The 25,315-nt window shown below is 47.5% G+C and overlaps 1 protein-coding gene across 2 annotated transcripts in view; it reads right to left on the bottom strand.

Annotated features, from left to right (window-relative positions):
- The window catches only part of JAK1 (Janus kinase 1), a 51,050-nt gene that overhangs the window by 7,952 nt on the left and 17,783 nt on the right, over nucleotides 1-25,315 (bottom strand). The window contains exons 2-12 of one of the 2 annotated variants that reach the window (XM_063406900.1): nucleotides 19,630-19,706; nucleotides 18,665-18,863; nucleotides 16,594-16,717; nucleotides 13,445-13,595; nucleotides 11,572-11,735; nucleotides 10,337-10,670; nucleotides 8,486-8,659; nucleotides 4,390-4,547; nucleotides 3,676-3,799; nucleotides 2,339-2,531; nucleotides 715-821 (exon numbers count right to left, since the gene is read on the bottom strand). In XM_063406900.1, the coding sequence (XP_063262970.1) occupies nucleotides 715-821; nucleotides 2,339-2,531; nucleotides 3,676-3,799; nucleotides 4,390-4,547; nucleotides 8,486-8,659; nucleotides 10,337-10,670; nucleotides 11,572-11,735; nucleotides 13,445-13,595; nucleotides 16,594-16,717; nucleotides 18,665-18,863; nucleotides 19,630-19,635 (1,734 nt within the window). In that variant the 5' untranslated portion in view covers nucleotides 19,636-19,706. The remainder of the gene's footprint in view (nucleotides 1-714; nucleotides 822-2,338; nucleotides 2,532-3,675; nucleotides 3,800-4,389; nucleotides 4,548-8,485; nucleotides 8,660-10,336; nucleotides 10,671-11,571; nucleotides 11,736-13,444; nucleotides 13,596-16,593; nucleotides 16,718-18,664; nucleotides 18,864-19,629; nucleotides 19,707-25,315) is intronic. The other variant, XM_063406901.1, reaches the window with a different exon arrangement.

The following is a 25,315-nucleotide window of genomic DNA, read 5'->3' as shown; positions in this document are numbered from 1 at the left end:
AAACCCCATCTCTGTCTGCAGTGATGCAGCTAAAACACCCCCAACACCTTTTGATTTCACAGAAGAAGCCAAGTGCACCATTTAGGAGCTCTTTTAGCAACATTAAATCTGATTTAAGTGTATTCAGTGCTCAGAGTAACCAGATTGAAAGGCTGAGAGGCTCCATGGGGCAAATGAACATTAAACCTGGAACCAGCCATTCCAAAGGTGGAATTTTAATGCACACAACACTTAGAAAAATAAGCACCAGGCTGCCATGTCCCTGAACATGTCCCTGCCATGTGACCTGAATAAGTACCTACAAACATGGGGAAATTTGAAAATTTGGGGAGGTTTAAACACGGAATTCTGACTGCTCAGAGCTTTTGAACACTTCACCTTTTTTTACTGTGGAATGTTGCCTTAAACCTCTGTTTCTCTGACAAGCCAGGCTTTAAAAAATACACCCACAACCAGCACGGCTGTTAAAACTCCCAAGAAATGACCTTAAGCATCTTAAATGAAACTTAAACATCGATTTCTTTTCCAGTGAAAGGCATCACTGCTGAGCTCTCCTTTGTCCACACAAAGCCCCACAGACACGGGGGCTCTGTGAGCAAGTAAAAAAACCCAAACACGGCTCCAGGTGAGTTTGCTGAGGGTCCCTGGCGGGGCAGGAGCAGCAGCAGGGCAGTCTGTGCCCCTCGGGAGCACCCTTGGGTGCCCAGCACCCACCTGCACGATGTCCTCCTTGCGGATGCGGTGGAAGCTGAGCTGGCTCATGGAGTACATGGGCTGCCACTCCTGCGCCTTCTTGGTGGCCACCAGCAGGTTGGAGATTTCTGCAGGGGAGGAAACGTCCTTCAGGCTTTTCAGAGGAGCTGCACTCCCCTTCCCAGGAACAACGTGGGTGGAAATGCATTAAAATCCCAAAAAACGGGAGGAAAAAAGAAACTCGGGCTGGACTTCTGCTCCTCATTCAATGGAGAAGTCACTGAAGCAGATTCTTCTTCTCTTAGCAGTCACTGAAATAGTTTTGTGCTTCTATTTTAAATACAGAGTTGTTATCAGCCAGATCAGGGTGATACTGAGCAACTGTACCAAATTTTCTGCACAAAGATTGGAAGAGAAAATACCTGTGCTGTACATGGAATAAAGTGGAATAAAATGGAATAAAATGGAATAAAATACCCCCATCCCCTCCTGCCAGCAGGGCCTTCTCCTTTCCAGGGTGCGGGGGGGGGCTCCTTTCCTCTTCACCTCCTTCCAAATTCCCTCAGCACTGGGAAACACCACCAGGGTTCCCAGGAATTCAGCTGGGGAATGGGGAACGAGCAGAAGGAAGAACTCAAAAATCCACTGCTCTACTGCTGCAGGACAGATCCAGAGGTTTTGCACAGGAATTCTGCCTTCCAGGCATTATTTCTTGGGAGAGGATGGATTGGGATGTGTGTGGCCATCTGGGCTTCCTCCTGCTGTGGGCAGAACTGGGGCTAAATCATCACCTGGGATTCTGGGATCACCAGGAATCACCACTCCCTGCCAAACTGCTCTAGCCCTGCACCCCCTGAACTTCTCTGTGAATATTAAATACTCAAAGAATTAATCTGGTTAAACTGATTTAAAAAACCTCCAACTGATTAAAAACCTGAAAAGTTAAAAACCCACCAGGGAACAGACAGAATAGGGAACATCCTGCTGGAACTAAAGCCAGGGAGAAGCTGATCTGGGCAATCAACTCCCTGACCCTTTTTATTTAATTTTATCCCAAATCCAACCATCAAAACAAACCCAAAATGTCAAATGTGCACTGTCCCCCTGCTCCAGGGCACGAGCCAGGCTCTCTGTGCAGAGTGAGAAGCTCAGGGGCTCCCCCAAGCCTCAGAGTGATGGATGTGGCTCAGTTCTTCCCCTGCTGCTGACAGGACCCCGTGATCAGCTCATCAATCCCCCCGTGCCTCCTCACACAGAATTCAGCTGCAGGACTCTCCAGGTCATGGCAAGCAGCTCCAGAGAGCGCTGGCACCGCCCCACAGCTGCCCCACTGTCCCTCAGATGTCACCCACAGGTGCCACCAGGCTCTCAGGACAGCAGTGGGACCAAACCCTTCAGAGTTACTGAACACAGCTCACCATGAGAGCTCCCACAGCAGCTCCCAACCTCCCCTCCCCTCCTCAAACCTGCCCACAGCTCTGCCCTGCTTCTGACAGAACCCCTCCTCCCCAGAGAGGGAAAAAACTTCAAACATCCTTTTTTAAATCCCTTCACAGCAGGACACAGCACTAAAACACACCCAAACCCCCTCCTGTGCCTGCAGTTTGTGCCCTTGCAACAACAAAACCCTGCAAGGCCAGGCTACCTCTGGGTCTGGGCTGGCAGCACCTCTTCAGGGTGAAGCTGATGTTGTCTGTGCGCAGGGTTTGTCCCTTCAGGTGATCCATCAGCTCCTTCAGGGACCCAAAGGATTTGTTGGAGCCGTGGAGGAAGTACCCTCCCTTCTTCACCTCGATCTGGAAGTTCTTGTAGGGGCCTGAGTTGGAGTTGTTCATCCCCTGGTGTGGAGGGACAAGAAAGCAGAGAGAATCACTGGAGTGAGGGAATTGTTTGTAAAGCTTCCCAAAACTTTGGCATCACACATGGGAACAGCTCAGCCCCTGCTCCTGAGTCAAGGAGCTCTAATCAAACTGCAACAGAGCAGAAAAAAACCCTAAATTTCCTAAAATTCCTGAAATTTTCACTCCCAGAAAGACTCAAAGAGAAGATCAGCAACAGAAAGATGCAATCACCCCACAAGCCCAAATTATGGCTTTTTTGGTTTTTTTGCAGAGCCTGAGAATATGCAGTTCTGCCTCTTCTGGAGGAATTTTCTCTTCCTTTGGTCAAGAACTGCAGAATCTGGAGCAGGGTTTCAAAATATCAACTTAAAATCTGCAAAACTCCCTTTCCCACCCCAGAGCGTTCACGGAGGTTTCAGGCTGGTGCTGGGATCTTCCAGCCTCACTCAGAGGGGCTGGGGAAGGGCTGAACTCCTGAACTTCCCCATCCCAAGAGCTCTCAAGCTCTGCAGCTTTGGGTCACCTTTCCCTTCCCTCTTCTCCAAGACAAAATTCCTTTCTTGTTTCACTGTTAAAAGACAGAGCTGAGCATCTTTTTATTTTAAAAAATACCTACAGGAGATAAACTCAATATCAAATATTCCTTCCTGATTCACCACTGATTCCATGACCATTTTCTCCTAAGAGGATTTATTATTATTTATTACTTATTACATATAATTTATTCTCTATTCTCCATTATTATTCTCGTGTGAACACTTTAAATATTCTCCCAGCCCACCAAGTCAGCTGCAGGCTTCCAGCTGAGGCCGGCGTGGGAATAAAATCCATCAAGGGAATTAAATCCACGCCCAAAAAGGCTCCAGGGAAGCTGAACCATGCTCAAGGCAGGGTGAAGTGACAAATCCTCTGTGTCATGAGCTTCAAATGCTTCGTTTTTATCATGTTCCTGCACAGTCTGATTGGGAGGAATGGAGCTGTTCTGGATCTAATTAATCCCATTTGGAGAGACAACACAAAGAGCTGGGAAAAAAAAGCCATTTCCCTCTGCAGAGCTCAGGGTGAGTGCCCTAAGGACAAAACCACACCCCCAGGGATCCCAGGGATCACATTCCTGCTGGGAATGCCCAGCTGGTTGTACCTCGGAGCCTTCCAGACACGTCACAGTCATGAGGATGTGGTTGAAGTTGGTGCAGCTCCACCTCAGCACGTACATTCCCACCTCGTTCCCCTCCTGCCTCAGCTTGTTGATGGCATATTCCGTGCTGGAAGGGAAGGGACAGTGATCAAAGCAGCAAGGGAGCGTCCAAAGGTTGATTTTTGGGATGGGACACATGAGCAAAGCTCTATTTGGGGTGTAACAGCAACTTAGAGGTATTTATGTTATTGTTAAAATTGGATTTAAGGGTGCGTTGCACAGAGCAAGGGAGGAAGGATTTATTAAAGGGAATTCTGCATCCAGCACTGTGCAGGTGAACTCCTGGATTTCTACAGTTTGCAGCTTAAACATCAAGGGAAAAGCCACAGAGGTGGGTGGAGGGTAGAGAATTCCTTCAGGTGTTTAAAAACCCAAGGCTCTGTCCATCCATCCTGGGGTGAGTGTAGAGACACTTCCACTCTCTCCCTAAAATATTCCCTTCTGTCCACAGAGGAAACTCTTGGAACACTCCTTCAGTGCAGAACACTGGGTTTATACATGAGTAAGGAGACAAACACTGATTTTTTTCCCTTTAACAAAACTTTTCTCCAACCCTCTGGTAACCACCGCCCATCCAAACCCCGCGTTTCCTCAGCAGGAATTATCAAAACAAGAGGAACTGTCAAAAAACCCCCTCAAAAAGCAGAAGTGACTGACCAGATGGGCCCGTGGCAGCCGTTCTTGATGTTGTGCTGGATGAGGGGAGGGGCCACGTCCGTGCACAGGTAGTGGTGGGCATCTGCCGTGAGCCTGAAGTAGCCATCGACCAGCGAGGTGAAGGACAGAGCCTCGGCATGCGAGCCCAGCCTCAGCTCCTGGCAAAAAAAGGAAAGGATCAGCTGGGCAGGACAGCACCAGGATGGAACTGAGGCCTTCAGTTTGATCTTTCCTGTATTTCAGACTTTCTGCTGCCCAGGGTGCAGCTCTGAGCTCACACTCAGGGTCACTGCACACAGCAGGGACACAAAACAAATCCTTCTCCTGCTGCACTCCAAGGACAACTTTCAGCCCAAAAGCACAAACAAGGGGGGCTGGAGGGAGGAATGAGAAGGATGGGACCTCCCAGCCTGCAGCTGGAATTGGACAATTAAACCCCAATATGCAAATGGACCAAAACTTATCAAAGTGTGAGACCTCGTGACGGGTCACCCATTTTGTGACCATTTTGGGTCCATTTTGTGCCCACCTTGGGTGTAGCCCTGGCCAGGCTCTTGTCCTGCCCAAGGTGAATCTTTAAGGCCTTTTAATAAATCTCCACTTTATTCTCTGGCTCTGTCCAGTCTCTGTTCCAGGCCAGCCTTCCCAAGGCATCAGAATATCCCTGGAACGTTGGTGTGAATGAGGCAGGAATATCCAGCCACTTGTGGCTACAGGATGTTGGGATTTAGTGGCCACTCCCTGCCCTTCCCTGGTTGGACACTCAATTCTCTGCTCTCACAAATTCTGTAATTCCTCCTGGGATTTGTGAAGGGAAATCTGGTGCCAGTGTGGGCACAACTGCACTCACCCCCTTTTAACACCACTTTTGCTCTGCCCTGTGTCAAGGGCAGCAGGTTTTGTGTTGTTTACACTCAAAATGTCCCTCAGGGAGTGCTGCAGTGCAGCCCCACACTTGAACAGGTGTTCCCACATTAGGAAAGAGTTTAAGCTTTATCCCTGAACTTTAAAGGAAGAAGAACCAGACACTCCCATGCTCTCCTCCCCATGACTGTCCCAGTGCCAGGACAGAGGCACTCCTGGACCCCTGACCTGTTCCTCAGGGAATGTGGCTGTTTCTCTGTTGGGCAGTGCCAAAAACCCCTCCAGGATCACTGAACACTTCAGAGAGAGCCCAGAGATTCTCAGGGCATTTTCTCAGCAGGTGCAAGGGCCCTCCCTGCACCGTGCATGGCTTTTATTCTTTTATTCTGAGTAATTTGTTGTTTTCTCTTTAATTAAAACCTTTTTGCTCTTTCCAAACCCCTCTGATCAGCCATCTCACTAATTTTTCATAAGCCATTTCTGAGAGGCTGCTGGCATCCCTCAGAGTGTGATAAACCTTGGTGGGGCTAAAAACTCTCTGGCTCCACACAGAAACTCCTCAAAGGACACTGTCCCCTTCTGCCCAACCCCACCCTGGCTCCCCATGGAAGGGAAAGAACCCTGGGCACGGAGAGTTTCAGACTTTCTGTGCTCACAGGCACTGACCCTGAAGAAAACTCAGCATTTGGCCTGAGGGCGTGGAGAAGTCTCTCCAAAATTGAGTGACAGCACTGGGACTGTGGGTGTGGAGTTTGGGTAGCAGTGTGTGATAGCACAGGGTGCAAAACTCAGAGTTTAAGGGTTTAGAATTCAGTAATAGATATAAAGCAAGATGGAGGATTTAGGGCAGAGGCTGAGTCCTTCTTTTTCACCTTCTTCTCCATGGGTCTGGGTGGTGTTTTGGAATTGGGTAGAAAAATCCACATTGCAGGCCACGGGTGTTTGGATATTGGGTTAAAAGTAAAAATAATTTAGGTGTCACTTCATAATTGGACAGTTTATCCTTAAAAGACCTTGTACAGAGTTAGAGACAGAGCCATTTTCCACTTTGTTAGCCAGAGCTCACAGCCTGTGAGGCTGTAGCACAGATAAGAATGAACAAACACCTGAGCCCCCACACGAACTCCATCTCCTGAGCCTCAATCCCGGCTGTACCACAGGAAAAGCAGATCAAACCCCGGAATGAGCCCAGGGAACTGCGCCCGTGCTGAGGGAGCTGCAGTGCCCAGCTCAGTGCCAGCTCAGTGCCCAGCTCAGTGCCAGCTCAGTGCCCAGCTCAGTGCCCAGCTCAGTGCCCAGCTCAGTACCCGTTCAGTGCCAGCTCAGTGCCCGTTCAGTGCCAGCTCAGTGCCCAGCTCAGTGCCCAGCTCAGTACCCGTTCAGTGCCAGCTCAGTGCCCGTTCAGTGCCCGTTCAGTGCCCGTTCAGTGCCAGCTCAGTGCCAGCTCAGTGCCCGTTCAGTGCCCGTTCGGTGCCAGCTCAGTGCCAGCTCAGTGCCAGCTCAGTACCCGTTCAGTGCCCGTTCAGTGCCAGTTCAGTGCCAGCTCAGTGCCCGTTCAGTGCCAGCTCAGTGCCCGTTCAGTGCCAGCTCAGTGCCCGTTCAGTGCCCATTCAGTGCCCAGCTCAGTGCCCGTTCAGTGCCCAGCTCAGTGCCCGTTCAGTGCCCATTCAGTGCCCAGCTCAGTGCCCGTTCAGTGCCAGCTCAGTGCCCGTTCAGTGCCCAGCTCAGTGCCAGCTCAGTGCCCGTTCAGTGCCCGTTCAGTGCCCGTTCAGTGCCAGTTCAGTGCCAGCTCAGTGCCCGTTCAGTGCCAGCTCAGTGCCAGCTCAGTGCCCGTTCAGTGCCCAGCTCAGTACCCGTTCAGTGCCAGCTCAGTGCCAGCTCAGTGCCCGTTCAGTGCCAGTTCAGTGCAAGTTCAGTGCCAGCTCAGTGCCCGTTCAGTGCCAGCTCAGTGCCAGCTCAGTGCCCGTTCAGTGCCCAGCTCAGTGCCCAGCTCAGTGCCAGCTCAGTGCCCGTTCAGTGCCAGCTCAGTGCCCGTTCAGTGCCAGCTCAGTGCCCGTTCAGTGCCCAGCTCAGTGCCCGTTCAGTGCCAGCTCAGTGCCCGTTCAGTGCCAGCTCAGTGCCAGCTCAGTGCCCGTTCAGTGCCAGCTCAGTGCCAGCTCAGTGCCCGTTCAGTGCCCGTTCAGTGCCAGCTCAGTGCCCGTTCAGTGCCAGCTCAGTGCCCGTTCAGTGCCCGTTCAGTGCCAGCTCAGTGCCCGTTCAGTGCCCGTTCAGTGCCAGCTCAGTGCCCAGCTCAGTGCCCGTTCAGTGCCCGTTCAGTGCCAGCTCAGTGCCCAGCTCAGTGCCCGTTCAGTGCCCGTTCAGTGCCCGTTCAGTGCCAGCTCAGTGCCCAGCTCAGTGCCCGTTCAGTGCCCGTTCAGTGCCCGTTCAGTGCCAGCTCAGTGCCAGCTCAGTGCCCGTTCAGTGCCCGTTCAGTGCCAGCTCAGTGCCCGTTCAGTGCCAGCTCAGTGCCCAGCTCAGTGCCCGTTCAGTGCCCGTTCAGTGCCAGCTCAGTGCCCAGCTCAGTGCCCGTTCAGTGCCCGTTCAGTGCCCGTTCAGTGCCAGCTCAGTGCCAGCTCAGTGCCCGTTCAGTGCCCGTTCAGTGCCCAGCTCAGTGCCCGTTCAGTGCCCGTTCAGTGCCCGTTCAGTGCCAGCTCAGTGCCAGCTCAGTGCCCGTTCAGTGCCAGCTCAGTGCCGTGCTCAGTGCCCAGCTCAGTGCCCGTTCAGTGCCCATTCAGTGCCCAGCTCAGTGCCCGTTCAGTGCCCGTTCAGTGCCAGCTCAGTGCCCGTTCAGTGCCCGTTCAGTGCCCGTTCAGTGCCCAGCTCAGTGCCCGTTCAGTGCCCAGCTCAGTGCCAGCTCAGTGCCCGTTCAGTGCCCAGCTCAGTGCCCAGCTCAGTGCCCAGCTCAGTGCCCAGCTCAGTGCCCGTTCAGTGCCCGTTCAGTGCCCAGCTCAGTGCCCAGCTCAGTGCCCATTCAGTGCCCAGCTCAGTGCCCGTTCAGTGCCCGTTCAGTGCCCAGCTCAGTGCCCAGCTCAGTGCCCAGCTCAGTGCCCAGCTCAGTGCCAGCTCAGTGCCCGTTCAGTGCCCGTTCAGTGCCCGTTCAGTGCCCGTTCAGTGCCAGCTCAGTGCCCGTTCAGTGCCCGTTCAGTGCCCGTTCAGTGCCCGTTCAGTGCCCAGCCCCGTGCCCAGCCCTCACCATCCTCTTGTTGTCCTGGCGGTTGACGGTGACCGTGCAGTCCCTGATGAGCACGTGGGTGATCTCGGGGAAGTAGGAGAAGCTGTTCCACAGCTCCCGCAGGTTGTGCTTCTCCTCCTCCCTCCTGGCCTTGCCCTCGCTCTTCTTCTTCTTCTCCTTCTCCGCCTGCACGGGCTGAAACGGGGGGGAAAGCTTGGGTGAAAAGAGTTCAGCACAGGGATTCTGCTCTGAACCAAAAATTCATTCTAGAACAGTCATATTAATCAATTAATTGTTAATTAGAATGATATACTAGAGTTATGATATAAAATATAGCATTAATATAGATTACAGAATATGAAATATATAATATAATGTATTAGAATGCATTTGCTCTATATCAAAATGCATTCTACAACAGTCATATTAATTCATTAATTATTAATTATAGAATATAATTATAATAGCAATTATAAAATTAATATATCTTATAGAATAATAGCATAAAATACAGAATATAGTAGAATATAGCATATATTCTATATTCTATATAAATATTCTATAAATTTTATATTCTATATAAATATAGAATATAGCATTGTAATACATTTACTCTATACCAAAATTCATTCTAGAACAGCAATATAAATTAATAATTACTAATTAGAATTATAGAAAATAATTATAATTATATAATAATAAAAATTATAGAATAATAATATAATATATAGAATATAATGTATTATAATACATTTACTCTATACCAAAGCTCATTCTAGAACAGTAATATAAATTAATTAATTACTAATTAGAATTATAGAAAATAATTATAATATAATTATAAAATTAATATAAATTATAGAAAAATAATATATAGAATATAATGTATTGTAATGCATTTACTCTATACCAAAATTCATTCTAGAACAGTAATATAAATTAATTATTTATTAGTTAGAATGATAGAATGTAATTATAATACTAATTATAAAATTAATATAAATTATAGAATAATAATATAAAATATATAATATCATGTATTGTAATACATTTACTCTATACCAAAATTCATTCTAGAACAGTAATATAAATTAATAACTTATTAGTTAGAATTGTCAAATATAATTATAATATTAATCATAAAATTAGTATAAATTATAGAATAATAATATAAAATATGGACTATAATGTAATACATTTACTGCATACCAACATTTCATTCTAGAACAGTAATATAAATTAATTATTTGTTAGAATTATAGAATTATAATACAAATTATAAAATTAATATAAATTATAGGCAAATAATATAAAATAAAGAAAATAATGTATTGTAATACCTTTACTCTAAACCAAAAATTAATTCTAGAATAATGATATAAATTATTTGTTAGAATTACAGAACAGAATTATAATACTTTAATATATATAGTATATATATATGTATACTATATATAATATATACTATATAATATATATACTATATATATTAAAATACATTATAAAATGAATATAAATTATGGAATAAGAATATAAAATACAGACTATAATGTATTGTAGTATCTAGAATAAACCTATTTAATTCTGGAATTTTTTTCCCAGAGCCTTTCATTCTCCTGTAACAGGGCTGCCCACAGAGGTGGTTCTGTGTCCAATCTTGGAATTTTTCCAGACAAAAATCCTGAGCTTGGTCTGGTTTCAAAACAAAGCCTGAACAGGGACTGGGCTGGACCTTCCTGAGCCCCTTCCAACCTGGATAATCCTGCAATCCTATAAAAGCTGCTCTGCAGTGTCTGAAGCCCACAACCACCTTTTACCAGCTGTTCTATCCTCAAAAACTCCTTTAATTCCCATTTATCCGGGGCTACTCACACTTGGCTTGAGCCTCCACTGGATGCCGTTGTTCCCTGTCACCATCACCTCGTACCTCTCGTTGTCTCCACAGTTAAATTTCCCCATCTCGTTCTCGGCAGAGATCAGCAGGAACGAGGTCTCGAAGATCTCAGCCCCGTAGTGTTTGGTGAGGACCTCCATGGTGGATAAATATTTCACCTTCAGGTCCCGCGGGGAGACGCTGTTGTTGCAGATGGTTTTGTTGTTGAACTCCTTCAGGAAGTGCTTGAAGACGTTGTTGATCCGAATCCTGGTCAGGAAGTTCCTCTGCCGGATGGTCTTGTTGAGGGTCTCGGGGATGTAATGCTTGTAACTGGGAGGGTGTTGGGGGTTAGATTTGACTCTTTTTTTTCACTTATAGAATTTTTTCCCATGAGTTTCTAAGAAACCCTAATGACAGTGCTTAGCCAGAGCAAAGGGAGTAGCTGAAGGACATGGCAGCACAAGGCTACACCGATTGTTTTTGAGTGTCCCTCAGAGGGGAGAGATAACACAGGCTTTGGGAAAGGTAAAAAGACAGAGCTGGGGGGAAGCAGGGGCTCTCTCTTGCTCTCAGCATCGAGGAGGACACTCAAGCTGCCCCTCGCTGCAGGAAGAGTTCACGGCCATCACTCTGCCTCTGTCTCATCCTGGGAAATCTGTTCCTGTACCCGGGAATCCTGAGCTCGCTTTCTCCAGCCTCTCCCCACTGCTGCTTCTTGGGAGCTTTGAGGTTCCCCTGCTGCTCTGTAGCCCTGCCCTGCCCAGCCCTGCTGGGACACCCCTGCTGCTCCAGGAGCTCCTCATCTCTTCCACCAGCCCAGGACTTTCCTCCCTTCCAGCTCGGCCTCTCAGAGTCCTGCAGGGGCACCCAGATCAAACTGCCTTCCCCTTTCTCTTTCTGTGAAAGAAAGCCCTCAAGGTTCTTGGTTCTGTTTATTATTAATGCTGTAGTTGTTGTTTGTTTGTTGTTTTGTCATATATACTAGTAAAGAACTGCTATTCCTATACCCATACCTCTGCCTGAAAGCCCCTTTAATTTTCTAAATTAGAACAATTTGGAGGGAGAGGATTTGAATTCTCCATCTCTAGGGAGGTCCTGCCCCCTTCCTAGCAGATACCTGTCTGTCAAACCAAGACAGAGGGAAAACTGGGATTCAGCTCCTGCTGGGGGAGCAGCAGGGGCAGCAGAGAATATAATTATATTTTAATTACACTATCAGGGCCCAGCTCACCTGATGTCCTTGGGCAGCTCGGGCAGCTTCACGTTCCTCTTGATGGCATCGTGGGAGATGGCCAGGACAGCCATGCCCAGGCACTCGTTCTCGATCTCGTGCACCTCCTGCTCGTTCTTGGGGTCACGGATGGGGGCCAGGCCCTTCACCAGGTCATACTGGCCCTTAACAGGACAAAAAAAACCAAATTAGCCCTTTGGTCTTTCCCAGAGTTTGTCCCTGAGCCAGGAATTCATCCCAGGATCTTTGGGCAAGGAGAAGCTGGAACCTCCTCCCATTGTTTTATACAGCAGCCCACTAAAACTTCACTTTTTAAAAAAATTAACTACAGAAATCACCACTCCTGGCCTCTTTTAGTACCTTCAATGTTTATTTTCTAGTCCACAAAACCAATTTTGTGTCTCTGCCTTATGTCTGCCCTCCCCATCCAAAGTCTCCATGAATCTCATGGATTCATCTAAGCCAAGTCTGGCTCTGGGACAGCCTGGAAAGTGTTTGGTTAGCAAAGAGCAAAGACATTTCTGTGCTTTGCTGCTTTAAGGTTTCCCTGGAATCCTCTTTCTTTGTGGTTTCCCAACTAAACAAGGATTTGCTGGAGCAGCTCCATGTTGTGTCTTTTTCTGAAGGGCAAACTCCTGTTTCCAAAACAACAGAATTCCTGAGTGAATTCCTGCAGTGAATTCACTGTGAATTCTGAGTAGAACTCCTGCAGTGAAAATCCTGCAGGAATTCTACTCAGAATGAACAGTAAACGAGATTTCCTCAGTGCATGCAATTTGCTCTTTCATCAACCTGAATTTTCCTTTTTTTTTTGTGAAACCTGACGCCTTCTGGTTTAAAAATCCTCTGGAAGGCCCAAGAGGAGAATAAACTGCAGTGAGGTTATCAATCTTTATCACCCCGGGTTATCAGTAAATGTTTATCAATCCTTTCACACCACCCAATAAAAAACCTCATTCAAAGGACCCAGCCCTGCCAGATTTCCCTCTGCTGCTGCTCCTCTCCAGCCCCAGAATGTCCCAGCCCTGTGGAAATGTCCCACAAAAGGTGCCTGACAGCCTTTATAAAGACAAGTAATTCACTTCAGAATAAAATATCTATAAAAATAAAACCCTTTTTGGACTGGGAGAGTTTCTTTACACCTCCTTCACGTAGCAAATCCTCTCATCTCCACCAGGCAGCAGCAAAACAAAAACCCTTTCCAGGACTAACAGCACACATAATGTGCATTTCAGGAGCTTAAAAAGAGGATTTGCAAGCAGAATCCTGCTGGAACCCTGGGCACGGAGAATTCCAGACTTTCTGTGCTCACAGGCACTAACCCCAAAGAAAAAACTGCATTTGACCTGAGGGCTTGGAACAGGCTCCCAAAATTGAACTGGGATTGTGGGGGTGGAGTTTGGGTAGCAGTGTGTGATAGCACAGGGTGCAAAACTCAGAGTTTAAAGGTTTAGAATATAGTTATATATAAAAAGTAAAATGGAGGTTTTAGGGCAGAGGCTGAGTCCTTTTTCACCTTCTCCTTCACGGGTCTGGGTGGTGTTGTGTAATTGGGTAGAAAAATCCACACTGTGGGCCAGAGGTGGTTGGATATTGGGTTAAAAGTAAAAATAATTTAGGTGTCATCTCTTAATTGGACAATTCAGCTTTAACAGGCCTTGTAGAGACAGAGACAGAGCCACTTTTCACTTTGTTAGCCAGAGCTCACAGCTTGTAACACTGTAACACAGATAAGAATTAACAAACATCTGAGCCCAAACACAAAAAATCATTTCTTGAGCATCAATCCCAGCTGTAACAGAAGAAAAGAAGATAACAAACCCCTAGAACCCCACAGTTTTTATAGGAATACAGCGTCAGAGACAGTCCCAACCTGTGCAAAGATGTATTCCAGGGAGAAGGCATCGAGGATGGGGGTCCCCTCGGGGGCCAGCTTCTTGTCATAGGCCTTGGCCTTCCTCGGGGAGTGCCTCCACACCGAGGGCTCGCTCTCGCTCGTCCCGTGCCAGTTGGTGAAATAGTACCTGCAAAAAAACCAAAAAGAGTCAGAAACTTCAGAAACTTTTTGGGAAAAGCCTCCATTTCCACAAGATAATTTGGGCTTTGAAAAGCAAAGCAGTTCAAAGAAAAATCGGTCAAACTTCTGCCTTAAGTGGTTCAACATTCCTGGCCTGAGGAACTGGGGGGAAATGATAAAATTATGACGTTTTATTAGATTTTTTTCCTTTTTTTTTGATAGAGAGATGGAGCACCTCACCTGTGAGGAAAGACTGAGAGAATTGGGATTGTTCACCTGGAGAGGAGAAGGCTCCAGGGAGAGCTCAGAGTCCCTGGCAGGGCCTGAAGGGGCTCCAGGAGAGCTGGAGAGGGGCTGGGGACAAGGGACAGAGGGACAGGACACAGGGAATGGCTCCCACTGCCAGAGGGCAGGGATGGGTGGGAGATTGGGAATTGGGAATTCCTGGCTGTGGCTGCCCCTGGATCCCTGGCAGTGCCCAAGGCCAGGCTGGACGGGGCTTGGAGCAGCCTGGGGTGGTGGAAGTGTCCCAGGGGTGGGATGGGATTTAAGGTCCCTCCCAGTCCAAGCCAGTCTGGGATTGACATTTTTAAAGCCCCAAATCTGCAGTGGTCAAGGCTGGAGTGGCTCAGCCTCAGTGCAGAGTCAGGATCTTCAGCAAAATAAAATTAATATCTTTAGTTCAGCTCTTCTCAGGCAGAAACTCCAACCCAAAACTGCCAAAAGCTCCTGACAAGAACCAGAAGATCCTCAAGAACTCCTTGGGCTGAAGCCTGAAGTGCAGAGCAAAGCAAATCCTTTGAAATCCAAAGGAAATGACTTTGCTTCCCTCTTCTGCAGAAGAGGAGTCAGAATTAATAACTCCAATTCTTTTGTTATTTCCTGGAAATAATTATGGGCACGGTATTGTGTATTGTTTGTGATTGAGAGGAAAAATTGCTCCTTTTCCTAATTAACTGCTCTGATTAAGACAACACTGAGGAGTTAAAAAACAACTGGAGCCCCATTGGTTGAGGGAGGAGTAAATAAAGGAGAAACTTTTCCTTGGGAAGCTCCATGGATTTGTGGGAGGGATTTTTGGAATTTCACTTCCACGACAGCAACAGGGGCACAAATTTCCCATGGGAAGGGGAATTTGGGACTCCCTTGGGAAGGAGGATTTGGATTTCAGCCTGGCCAGGGAGTGCTGGAAATGCTGGAGGGGCCCTGCTGCTCTCCCTCCTCTCCAGCAGCTCCCAGAGCTCCCAGGAAATGATCCCAGAACGGGCTGGAAGGGATCTGGAGCTTCCCAAACCCCTCCCAAACCCACACCAACAATCAAACCCAGCTAGGGAGGAGTTAAATCCTCCTCCCCTGTGAGCCAGTGACTCCAGGATGTTACAAAATCCTGGGGTTTCTCACACTGGAGCCTATTTTCATTATAAAAAAAAGAAAGAACTTGAGGCAAGTGTGAAAAGTGTGAGTACCACGGGGTAGTCACAGAGTTTCTGTGAAAAGCCCTTTGAAAACATCCCCAGAAGTGCAGCAGCATCTGGCACTGATTTGGGGGAGAGGAGGAGGAGGAGGAAAAGTTCACAGAGAGAACAAAAAGCTCTCAGCAGTGGGAGAAAAGTCAAAGCCCTAAAAACATTTCAATACTATGGAAAAGGATACAGCCTAAAACCTGTCAATGTAATCAAAAATGCAAATTATTTCATTTCTGAGTGACCATGAACAGTTCACCCACTGCTCTATTAGAAAAGCCCAGAGCATTTCTCTTTTTCCAGGGCAATTCTGCCTCTGGCAGAGACCAGAACAAACCAAATTCATTTAGGGATCGGCTTCACAACCCAAAACCCACAACAGAAATAAATGAAATTAAAAAGCAAAACACTACCAGGATGTGAATGCATTCCTGGGAAAATGCGAACATTTGGATTTTAGTGCTTAGCTCTGTCTGAAATGCATCTGAAATGATTTAAAATCCATATTTTTGGCCCAAAGTTTGTCAGTTTTCATTGGTGGACTACAAGGGACAAAAGAGATTTCCCTGCCAACCCCAAAGCTAAAAAAAAAAGAAAAAAATTTAAACAAATAATAAACAATCAGAACTTTTCATTATGGAAAGCAGGGGCTTTTCCACAGCTTCATTCTATGAAACAGAACAACAGAAAAATATAGAAAATAAAGCTCAGCAGAAATTAATTTTGTTCCTAATTATTTGCAGGAAATAACAAAAGAATTATTAATTATCTTAAATCACCTTTCTGGGTTATGAACAGCCAGAAATAATAATAATAATAACAATAATAATAATAACAACAATATTATTATTATTAATAATAACAACATTGTTATTGTGATGAGGATTATGATGATAACAATAACAGCAATAACAATAGCAATAATAACATTAATATTAATAATAGTAATGTGCAGAATTAGCTTTCTAGCAAACCCTATAAGGATGAAAACTTTCCTGGCTCAGCAGCTGCCAGAATTCCTGCCCTCATTCCCCTGGATGAGGCTGCAGCCCCAAATCCATGGGCTGGATTTCCAGGATGCCACCTGGAATTCCCTGTTCAAAGATCCTGGGAATATCCTGGCTCCTGGTTTGATTTTTTCCAGGTTTTCCCACAGATCCCTTGCAGTCCTGGAGAATTCCAAAAGCAAGAGCTTGCTGCCTTTTCCTTTTAAGAGTAAAATTCCCACTGATGTCAGTGGGAAGTGGAACACTTCAAAAGGAAACTCATCCATAAAAAAGCTGTGGTTTGGAGGCAATATTCCAATTCACTTTGGCCTTGTTCACTCCCAGCTTTGTGAAAACAACTTCTCCTGGTTTTCCACCTTTTTTTATTTCAAGGTTAAATCCCAAAGATGCAAAGGAATCAGGAGATATTTGCAGCTCCTGCTGCTCATCTCCCCTCCAAGCTGTGCAAACCAAGCTGCTGCTTTTGGTTTTGCTTCCCTGCTTCTGCAGGGAGCTCAGGAGTGAAGAAATCTCATTTTCCAGGGTTTTCTCTTACCTCATGCGATAGTGGAGCCTGAAGGAAGATTTCTCCTCCACCTTGAACACCTGGTTTGGTGCATACCAGAGCTTCTTGTTCTCGTCATACAGGGCAAAGAGGTTGTGGCACAGAGGGGACACAGCTGGCACAAAAACACACAAAAAGGGTGAATCAGAGGCTCCAGTGCACAGCCACACCCCAGAACACAAATGCACAGAGCAAATATTGGATCAGGAAAAGAAACTGATACCGGGATTAGCTTGAAACCAGCGTTAGGGGGGAAAGGGTGAGGTGGAGCTGTCACCTCGGTTCAACCCGCGGGCTTTGGGGTGGATTAAAGGGAGATTTCTGGTGTTAGAGTCATTCTCAAATCCTGAGTTTGCCAAGGTCTGAGCTTCAAGGAAATTACTTAAAACCTTCATTTTGTCCAGATCATACAAACAGGAGTTTTACCAATCCCACAGCTTTGTTCTCAGCTTTATTTTATTACTAAATTCAACCTCCAGAGGTGAAATGAGGCTTCAGCAAACCAGCAGGAAGCTTTGGTCACTCCACAGAGGGGATTCCAGCTAAGGACAGGCTTTGATAACAATGGGCTGATCTGCTTTAACTCTGCATTTACTCCATCCCAGACCTGTTTGAATTCCTTGTTCCAGTTTTGGGAGCAGCTCCTGCACGCCAGCAGAGACAGGGGGTGTTAAACACCCTCACTTTGCTCAAATCTCTTAAAAAACATCATCAGCACTCATCTGAGGAGGTTTGCCCTGCAGGTTCACATCATTTCACCCACTCCCATGGAACAGGAGCAATCAGTGGATGAGCTGAAAGGGATTCCAAGAATCCAGGTGATGTGGGCAGAGAAAACACTGCAGAGCTGCAGGAGAATCCCTGCCCAGTCCCCCTGTTCACACCCCACAGCAGCTGCAAAACCTTTGGTGTTCCACGGGGCAAGAACCTCAGAAGTGTAAGTATCAAACTGTAAATCCACTTTTTCCTGTGGAATTACAGGGATTGTGCTGAGCCCCAGCCCAGAAGGAGCAGCACAGCCCAGCCCCTGACACGTGAGCGATGCCCACGAGGGCAAAGCAGCTTTGTGGGGATTTTCTGGGCCAGGGTGGCTCCTCTGAGGCTGGCACACAGGGGGTGCCTCACTTTGGGATTTATGGGGACAGGGTGGCTCCTCTGTGGCTGGCACACAGGGGGTGCCTCACTTTGGGGATTTTTGGGACAGGGTGGCTCCTCTGTGGCTGGCACACAGGGGGTGCCTCCCTTTGGGGATTTTTGGGACAGGGTGGCTCCTCTGTGGCTGGCACACAGGGGGTGCCTCATTTTGGGATTTATGGGGACAGGGTGGCTTTTCCTGTGCCTGGCACACAGGGGGTGCCTCACTTTGGGGATTTTTGGGACAGGGTGGCTTTTCCTGTGGCTGGCACACAGGGGGTGCCTCCCTTTGGGGATTTTTGGGACAGGGTGGCTCCTCTGTGGCTGGCACACAGGGGGTGCCTCCCTTTGGGGATTTTTGGGACAGGGTGGCTCCTCTGTGGCTGGCACACAGGGGGTGCCTCATTTTGGGATTTATGGGGACAGGGTGGCTCCTCTGTGCCTGGCACACAGGGGGTGCCTCACTTTGGGATTTTTTTGGGCCAGGGTGGCTCCTCTGTGGCTGGCACACAGGGGGTGCCTCAATTTGGGGATTTTTGGGGACAGGGTGGCTCCTCTGTGGCTGGCACACAGGGGGTGCCTCACTTTGGGATTTTTTTGGGACAGGGTGGCTCCTCTGTGGCTGGCACACAGGGGGTGCCTCACTTTGGGATTTTTTTGGGACAGGGTGGCTCCTCTGTGCCTGGCACACAGGGGATGCCTCCCTTTGGGATTTTCTGGGACAGGGTGGCTCCTCTGAGGCTGGCACACAGGGGGTGCCTCATTTTGGGGATTTGGGACAGGGTGGCTCCTCTGTGCCTGGCACACAGGGGATGCCTCCCTTTGGGATTTTCTGGGACAGGGTGGCTCCTCTGAGGCTGGCACACAGGGGGTGCCTCCCTTTGGGTGCTGCCAGCCCCTGAGAGCTGAAACCAGGGCGAATACTCACAACACCTCTGGGCAGCCTCGATGCACAGCTCCTCCGAGGTGAACTCGCCGCTGGAGTAGTAAATGGGGGCTTTGTCCTGCAGGTAGAAGAGGATCTCCAGCCCCTGGTGCTGAGTTTCCAGGTTGAGCTCGTTCTTCTTCGTGCTCCTCATTTTTGCACAGAAAGCCATGGCTTTGCAATCCTCTTTTACGTTGAGATACTGGGAGAGGAGGGAAAAGAGCAAAGGGGGAGTTGGAATTATCAGGATGCAAATCCATCGCTGCTGGAGTGAACCCTCAGAACCCTCAGGTGGGGATTTATTCAAAACCAAGGAGGTGAAAAGGGGAGAAATGTCAGTGATCATTCTGTTCTGGGAACTCTGCTCCAAATCGTTCCCTTCTCTTCTGGTGGTTCTGAAAGGTTTCTCTCCTCACTGCAAGGCAGAAATGACTTCCCCATCCTTCAGCACCTCACTGGCTGGAAAACAACACTTGAGCCTGAGTGATTTAAACAGCTCATTTGATGTTTCCTTTCTTTTAAAAAGTCAACTTCTATTTTTACAGCCCCTTAACAGCAAAATACTCCTCATTGTTTTCTCCCCTCTCACCCTTTGTGTTTGAAACTCCTGATGCTTTACGAGTCACAATGTATTTTATAAGATTTATTGGCATTTATTTTTTATTACCTCTCTGTCTCTCTGGGAGGAAAAGGTAGCACTGAGTAGGTTCAGTGCAAGAGCTTTTAGATTGCCAAGGATGCACAACAAGGCAGCTCTGACTCAGAAGAAAATTGCATTTTATACCCAGTGCTTAAATAGAAAGAGCAGAAAGTTATTTGAGTTATTTGGGGGTTTTGTTGCATGTTTTTCTAAACTTTAGCTCAATCAACAACAAAAGCCCAAACCACCAATTTTGTAGTTTATGAAATTAATCCTCCCACCAAAAAAAAAAAACTAAATAAAAAATGAATTCTCAAAGCCAACACACCTGCATTTATGTGCCTGTGGGATGCTCTACACAGCTGAAACGGGTCCTCACTCTCCCCAGGAGAAGCTTCACTCTGACTGAAACAAAAGGCAGAAAGAAACATTCTTTTAATGAATGAAATGAAATCCCACCTGCAGCCCCAGGGAACCCTCAGGACCCCTGAGATCTGGACCTGGTCTCAGCCAAAGCCGGTTCCAGGAGTTTGGGCACATCCACTGCTCCCTCTGACACTTTGGGGACACTCCCAAAAACCCAGGAAAGCCTTGGTTACCCCTGGATTCCTCCCCTGTTTTCAGTTTTGAATTGTTCTCACCACAAGCTGTGACACCTCAGGACCATTTTCCTCTGTGCTTCACCTCCTCCGTGCCTCCATTCCTCAATTTTTCATTAGGTATTAATTCCAATCCTTCCCTGCTCTCTGCTGTTCCTTCCCCCCCTCCAAATTTTCATTTTAAACTCAACCTGACAGTGCTGCTGCTTTGGGAAACCTCACCCATCACTCACCTGAGGCTGGAGGGTTCCTCCACTTCCAGCCTCCACCCCCCTCTCTGCCAAAACGTGTTTAAACCAAAGGTGTGGGATTATTTTTGCTTCACCAGTGACCCAGCAGGCAGCAAATATTGCTTTAAAAGCCTGAGGCTTGGTCTGGGAAAAGTCAGACACGGGCACACAACTTCCCTGGTGCTCGGGAAGAGCCCAGCAAACGTGATCCCATCCCAGAAAAAAAATGATACTGAAGAGCCTGGCCCACATTCCCAGTTAAACTGCATTTTCCTGCTATCTCTCCCACTTGAATGCTAAATCTGAGTTTCCAGACACGTTCCTTTGGCAATGATATGGGGAAGAAGTAATTGAGAGTGTGATTTTTGGGAAATGCAGACAAGCCAGGAATTATTACTGCACAGCACCATAAAACTGAAATATATTAACTTGAATCCATTAAAACCACCCCCTGTAAAATTACACATAACTGAAGCTCAATATTTTTTAATGTCTGTGTGGGCCTAATGTTAAAAAAATTGTCCAGATGTTTTAAAATGTGAGGGGGAATATAAAACCACTGCCTTTTGCAGATTCCTAAATCAAACTTCTTGTTTTTCAACAGAGCTGCTTTGCTTTGGTTAAAAGCTCCTACTCATGGCTTTAGTCACAGCAATTCCCAGAACCCTAAAAACCTTTAAGTGCTGCTTCATTTACAAAACCTTCTGGGGACGAACCAAACAACCCAACATCCACTCTCTGATTTATGATTTCCTAATGGCTCTCCCAGACAATTCCAGATGTTCTCACTGTCAGGGATTCACCTTTGAAAAATGCATCCTCATCTTCCAAAAAGTCTCCTTTGAGCCAGACATTTCCTGCTCTGTCTGTTCATCCCTCCCCAGACCCACACGGTCAAACGCCTCACCTCTGAAAGGTGAAGGGCATTTTGATCCTTTGCCACTGCCTCAGAGCCTCACAAATTATTATTTGTGTATTTTCTGCTCTCTTCTCTGCTCCAAGGATGGCAGGGATGTGCTGATGCACAGGACAGCATTTGCCTTTTTCAGGCTTTATTTAATTTCATTTCTGTTTCTCCAGTGGGAGCAGCTCTTTGTGATGCATCCTCCAAAGCATTTTTGGGAATGCAGGATGGCTCCTCTCGAGATTCCACTCCCCCAGGCAAAGGCTTTCCCTGCTTATTTAAAATCCAGACCCAGGAACACGCCCAGGGCTGGTCAGGGAAGCCAGGTCAGGTATTTTTTTCCTCACACACAGACAGAGCCCTCAAAAACTCCTGGCATCAGAAAGAATTATGAAACAGGGAAGTCGAAAGGTGGGTTGTTCAAAATCAGTTTGGCTATTAAATTATTAGGATACTTTGAGAGAAAAATATTTGGTAAAAACTCAAGTTCCTGACTATGATTTGCTACATTTGAAGCCCAGCAACTCCAACATTTTTGAAGAAAAAAACAAATGTACAATGGTATTGTTAACCAACCCCTTTAGACTCGGGCATGCCTCAGAAACTAAGAAAAGGCAGATGTAGAAATTAAATCTTTTAGAAACTCTGTGCAAATCTTCCTTGAACCAGAAGGACCAACACCACTCTTCCCCAGGATCCTGGACCCAAATGCAAACATGGAAGGGCCATTGCAGGGGCAAAAGTCCCTAAAATAGGAACACAGGAAAATCCCAGATAAAATCTGACCAGTCCAAAACTCACTCTGAAGCACCATTTGCAAGTCCTTCCTCTTTTTTACCCTCTCAGCCAATTTAGTTTCAGGTTTCCTAACTCTTCAAGACTCAATGAAAATTTGGATATGTGAGCACAGGCTATTTGTTTTCCACAGGATTCTCTCACCAAGTGTCCGTTTCCTTTGTTTTGTTCATTATTTTTATTTGATGCTTTTATCCACAGTGATCTCATCACACGCTGTTTACCCCAGCCCAGAATTAGTAATCCCCCTTGGGTTTTCCTGTGGAATTCGGGCCGTGGTGTGACTGCTCCACTGTAAAATGGTGTTTTAAAACAGGGCCAGCAAGGCACAGAATGGGAATTTTCATCCAGAGTGGCTGATGCGCAGCAAAGTTCACAAGAACTGAAAACCAGCCAGCTTCATTAGTGACATGCTAATATTCACAGCTATCAAATATTTCCATTTTTAGCTCTCAGCTCTGAAAAGCAGAGGAGGGCAGCTCCTGGTGAGAGCTCTGTGCCAGCTCAGCCCATCCCCTGCTGCACCCTGAGCAGGACCCTGCTGTTTCCTCTGCCTTTCCATGGCACTTGCAGCCACTTCTCTGAATTTCATGATGTGTCACCAATGTGGGAAGAAGTTTCTCACCCTCTCGGAGAGCTGGGTGTTAATTTGCCACCTTTATTGCTCTGCCTGTAACGGCTGAGGCAGATGCAGGAGCACACAGACACAAAATCACTTTTTTTTCTGTATTATCTGCTCTTTCCAGCCTGATTTTCCTTTGCATGCAGCCTGGGCTGCTATAATGACCAATTTCTCATCGTCTGGTTTGGGTTGGAAGTGACTTTTAAAGGTCACAGCCCCTCTGCAATGAGCAGGGGAATCTTCAGCTTAGTTTTTATAGCTTATAAAGGCGTGCTAAATTCTCTTTCATCCCTCATTTCTGGTGCAATAACTGGAAATGATAAAATTCTTGGGGTTTACAATTATTATATCCCTGTATAGTCAACCCCAAGCACTTCTCTGCTAAACCAGGATCAATTTTCTCAGAGGGAAAGGTCTCAAGCTTCAAGAAGCCATCACAGAAACTTTCCAACAACAACCTGATTTGTGTGTAATTAGTTTTTCCTCACAACTACCTAAAAACAGCATTACTGCTCTGGCTGATGCTTGTGGGGCATTCCAGTTTTAAAGTGATTTACAGGGACAATTTGTTTTTATTCCTGCCTGGGGCACGGCATTAATGATCCTTTTCCTTCCTCGATGCTCTCCTCTCTCATCCCTGACCGGGGATGGAAGATGGGATGGGAATTCTCTGGAAAAGAGCCACAGAAGAGCCACGCCACCTTCCCAGCAGAGCCGCAGGAAGCGCGGCCCCTTCCCGGTGGCACCGCTGATGTCGGGGGCTTCCTGAGGAGCACCGAGGTGTGCTCAGAAACTTCCAGGGAAATCTGTCACCCTGGCAAACATCTCGGGTTTCTTGGAGGAGAAAGTGCTCGGGGCTGTGCAGAGCTCGGCGCTGCTGGCGCTGACCCCAGCGGGTCACTGCAGCAGGGCTCCGGACACATTCCCGACCCAAATTCCAATTTCCATGGAATGGATTGAGGGGAGGAGACACGGAGAGCCAGGGGGGTCACACACAGCAGCCCTGCTCACACAGCACAGAGCTTGGGAACAGCGCGATCCAGGGAATGCTCTGCCTTTTCCAAGGGAGGAGAAGGCGCTGCAGCCACAGTACAGATCCGTGGGAATGGGAGGAATGAAAAAGAACAGGGAATGGAAGCAAAGCCAGCCCAACACCAGCCCTTCCTCTGCTGACTGGGAGAGCAGAGCAGGCCAACACCACACAGCTGACCCTGCATGGACACAGGGCAGCGCTGGAGCAGCTTCCCCAGGCAGGAACAGCCACCAGGAAGGAGGTGAAGCAGTTCCATGGTTCACACCTGGAACTGGAGAATTCCTCCCTTCCTTACCCAGGCAGGAGCAAGAGAGGTCACTTCACGCTGTTCTCTGAGCTTTAAAATCTCAGAGATGCCACCACGCTGAAATGATGAGTGAAGAAACCTCTGGGGGCTCCTTATGCATCTACAGATATCTGCCAGAGCTCCAAGTTCTCCTAAAAGCCAAGTTTTGTAAGCCAGAATTCACCCACCTCGCCCTATTTATCTTACAGAATCCATTTACCCCACAGGCTGTGCACGTGGAGAAGGGATGGCCCCAGGTCCCAGATGTGCCACCCTGGCACTGATCCACTGGATAATTCCTCACATCATTCCAAAGGAGCTGTTTGTACCCCACTGCTGCTAAACAAGTCCAACCACCACCTCCATGACCCACTGGTGCTCCTCAGCAAGGGCATCCCACATTCCCCCAGTTTTTATGGAAAAAGCATGGATTTACTACAAGAGCACCCGGATTTCTGACAGTGCCTTGGATCTTTAGTAGGAAACAAACCAAACCAAGCAACCAGCCGAGGTCTAGCAGAGCCACGACTGCTGAGAAACATCCTCAATGTGTCCCCTGTGCCAGGGAGGAATGAAAGGAGCTGCTGCCTCACCCAGGGAAGCAGTGCCAGCACGGGCAATGCCCAGCCTGCCCTGCAGAGCGCTGGGAGCAGCTCCTGCAGACCCCACGGGCCCGACAGGGGAGCTCCTCACGGGCTTTGCTTTGTAAAAAGTGCAGAGGGGCCGGGGCTGGGGGAGCAGAGCTGCTGCAGGGCTCCCTCCTGCTGCCTCATGGCTCACACGTGGTCACAGCAGCTCCAGATGTTCCCCCTCAACTTTTTCATTTCATCTCACACGGGGACTCTCAGCCCTTCCTCCCTGGGCAGCACCGACTGCACATCGTGAGCAAAACTCCTCAGTGCCACAACAGCCCCAGCACAAAAACACAGAGCTGGGGTTGGAGGGGACATTAAAGATCATCTCCTCCCTGCCACCACGCACACGGAGGTCACCTGGCCTCAGAGAAGGAACAAGCATCAGGGGAGGGTTTGCAGCAGCAAAATTCCTTTGGAACAGAGGAACAAAACTCCTTTAGTCCAGCACCATCCAGCACATCCACTTTCAATGGAGTTGAAAATCATGAAATTCCATAATAAACTTGGTATTTCCTACTGATGTCAAGAGAAATTTGATCTCCAAAACCCCTCCCTGTGCTCTCTGCTCCTCTTTTATTAAGTTAAAATGCTGGTAGCCCCCATCTGTATTCAGTCACAAAGGTGCACAGGATCTTGTCAGGCTCAGAGGAAAGTGGACAATATGGACTTTTCCAACCCAAAAAATTCCCAGGTGGAGTTGTTGGGCTGCACTGGTTTGGTGTGCAGAGAAAAAAATGTTTTCAGTTTAGAAAAGTGGGTGCAGGGTGAGCAGCTCAAGCACTCCATAAAAAATGGACTCCGTAAAAAATGGACAACCCAAGGAAAGAACCAAATGCCACTGAGGCGTAAATGGGAAATAAAGTTATTTCTTGTCCATCTGTTGGGATAAACACACCCAGCAATCTCTTTT

Source organism: Prinia subflava, chromosome 10 (genome assembly GCF_021018805.1).
Source record: "Prinia subflava isolate CZ2003 ecotype Zambia chromosome 10, Cam_Psub_1.2, whole genome shotgun sequence".
Lineage (NCBI taxonomy): Eukaryota > Metazoa > Chordata > Aves > Passeriformes > Cisticolidae > Prinia > Prinia subflava.
Note: the sequence above shows the minus strand (reverse complement) of the source record. Positions and strands in the feature narration are given on the sequence as shown.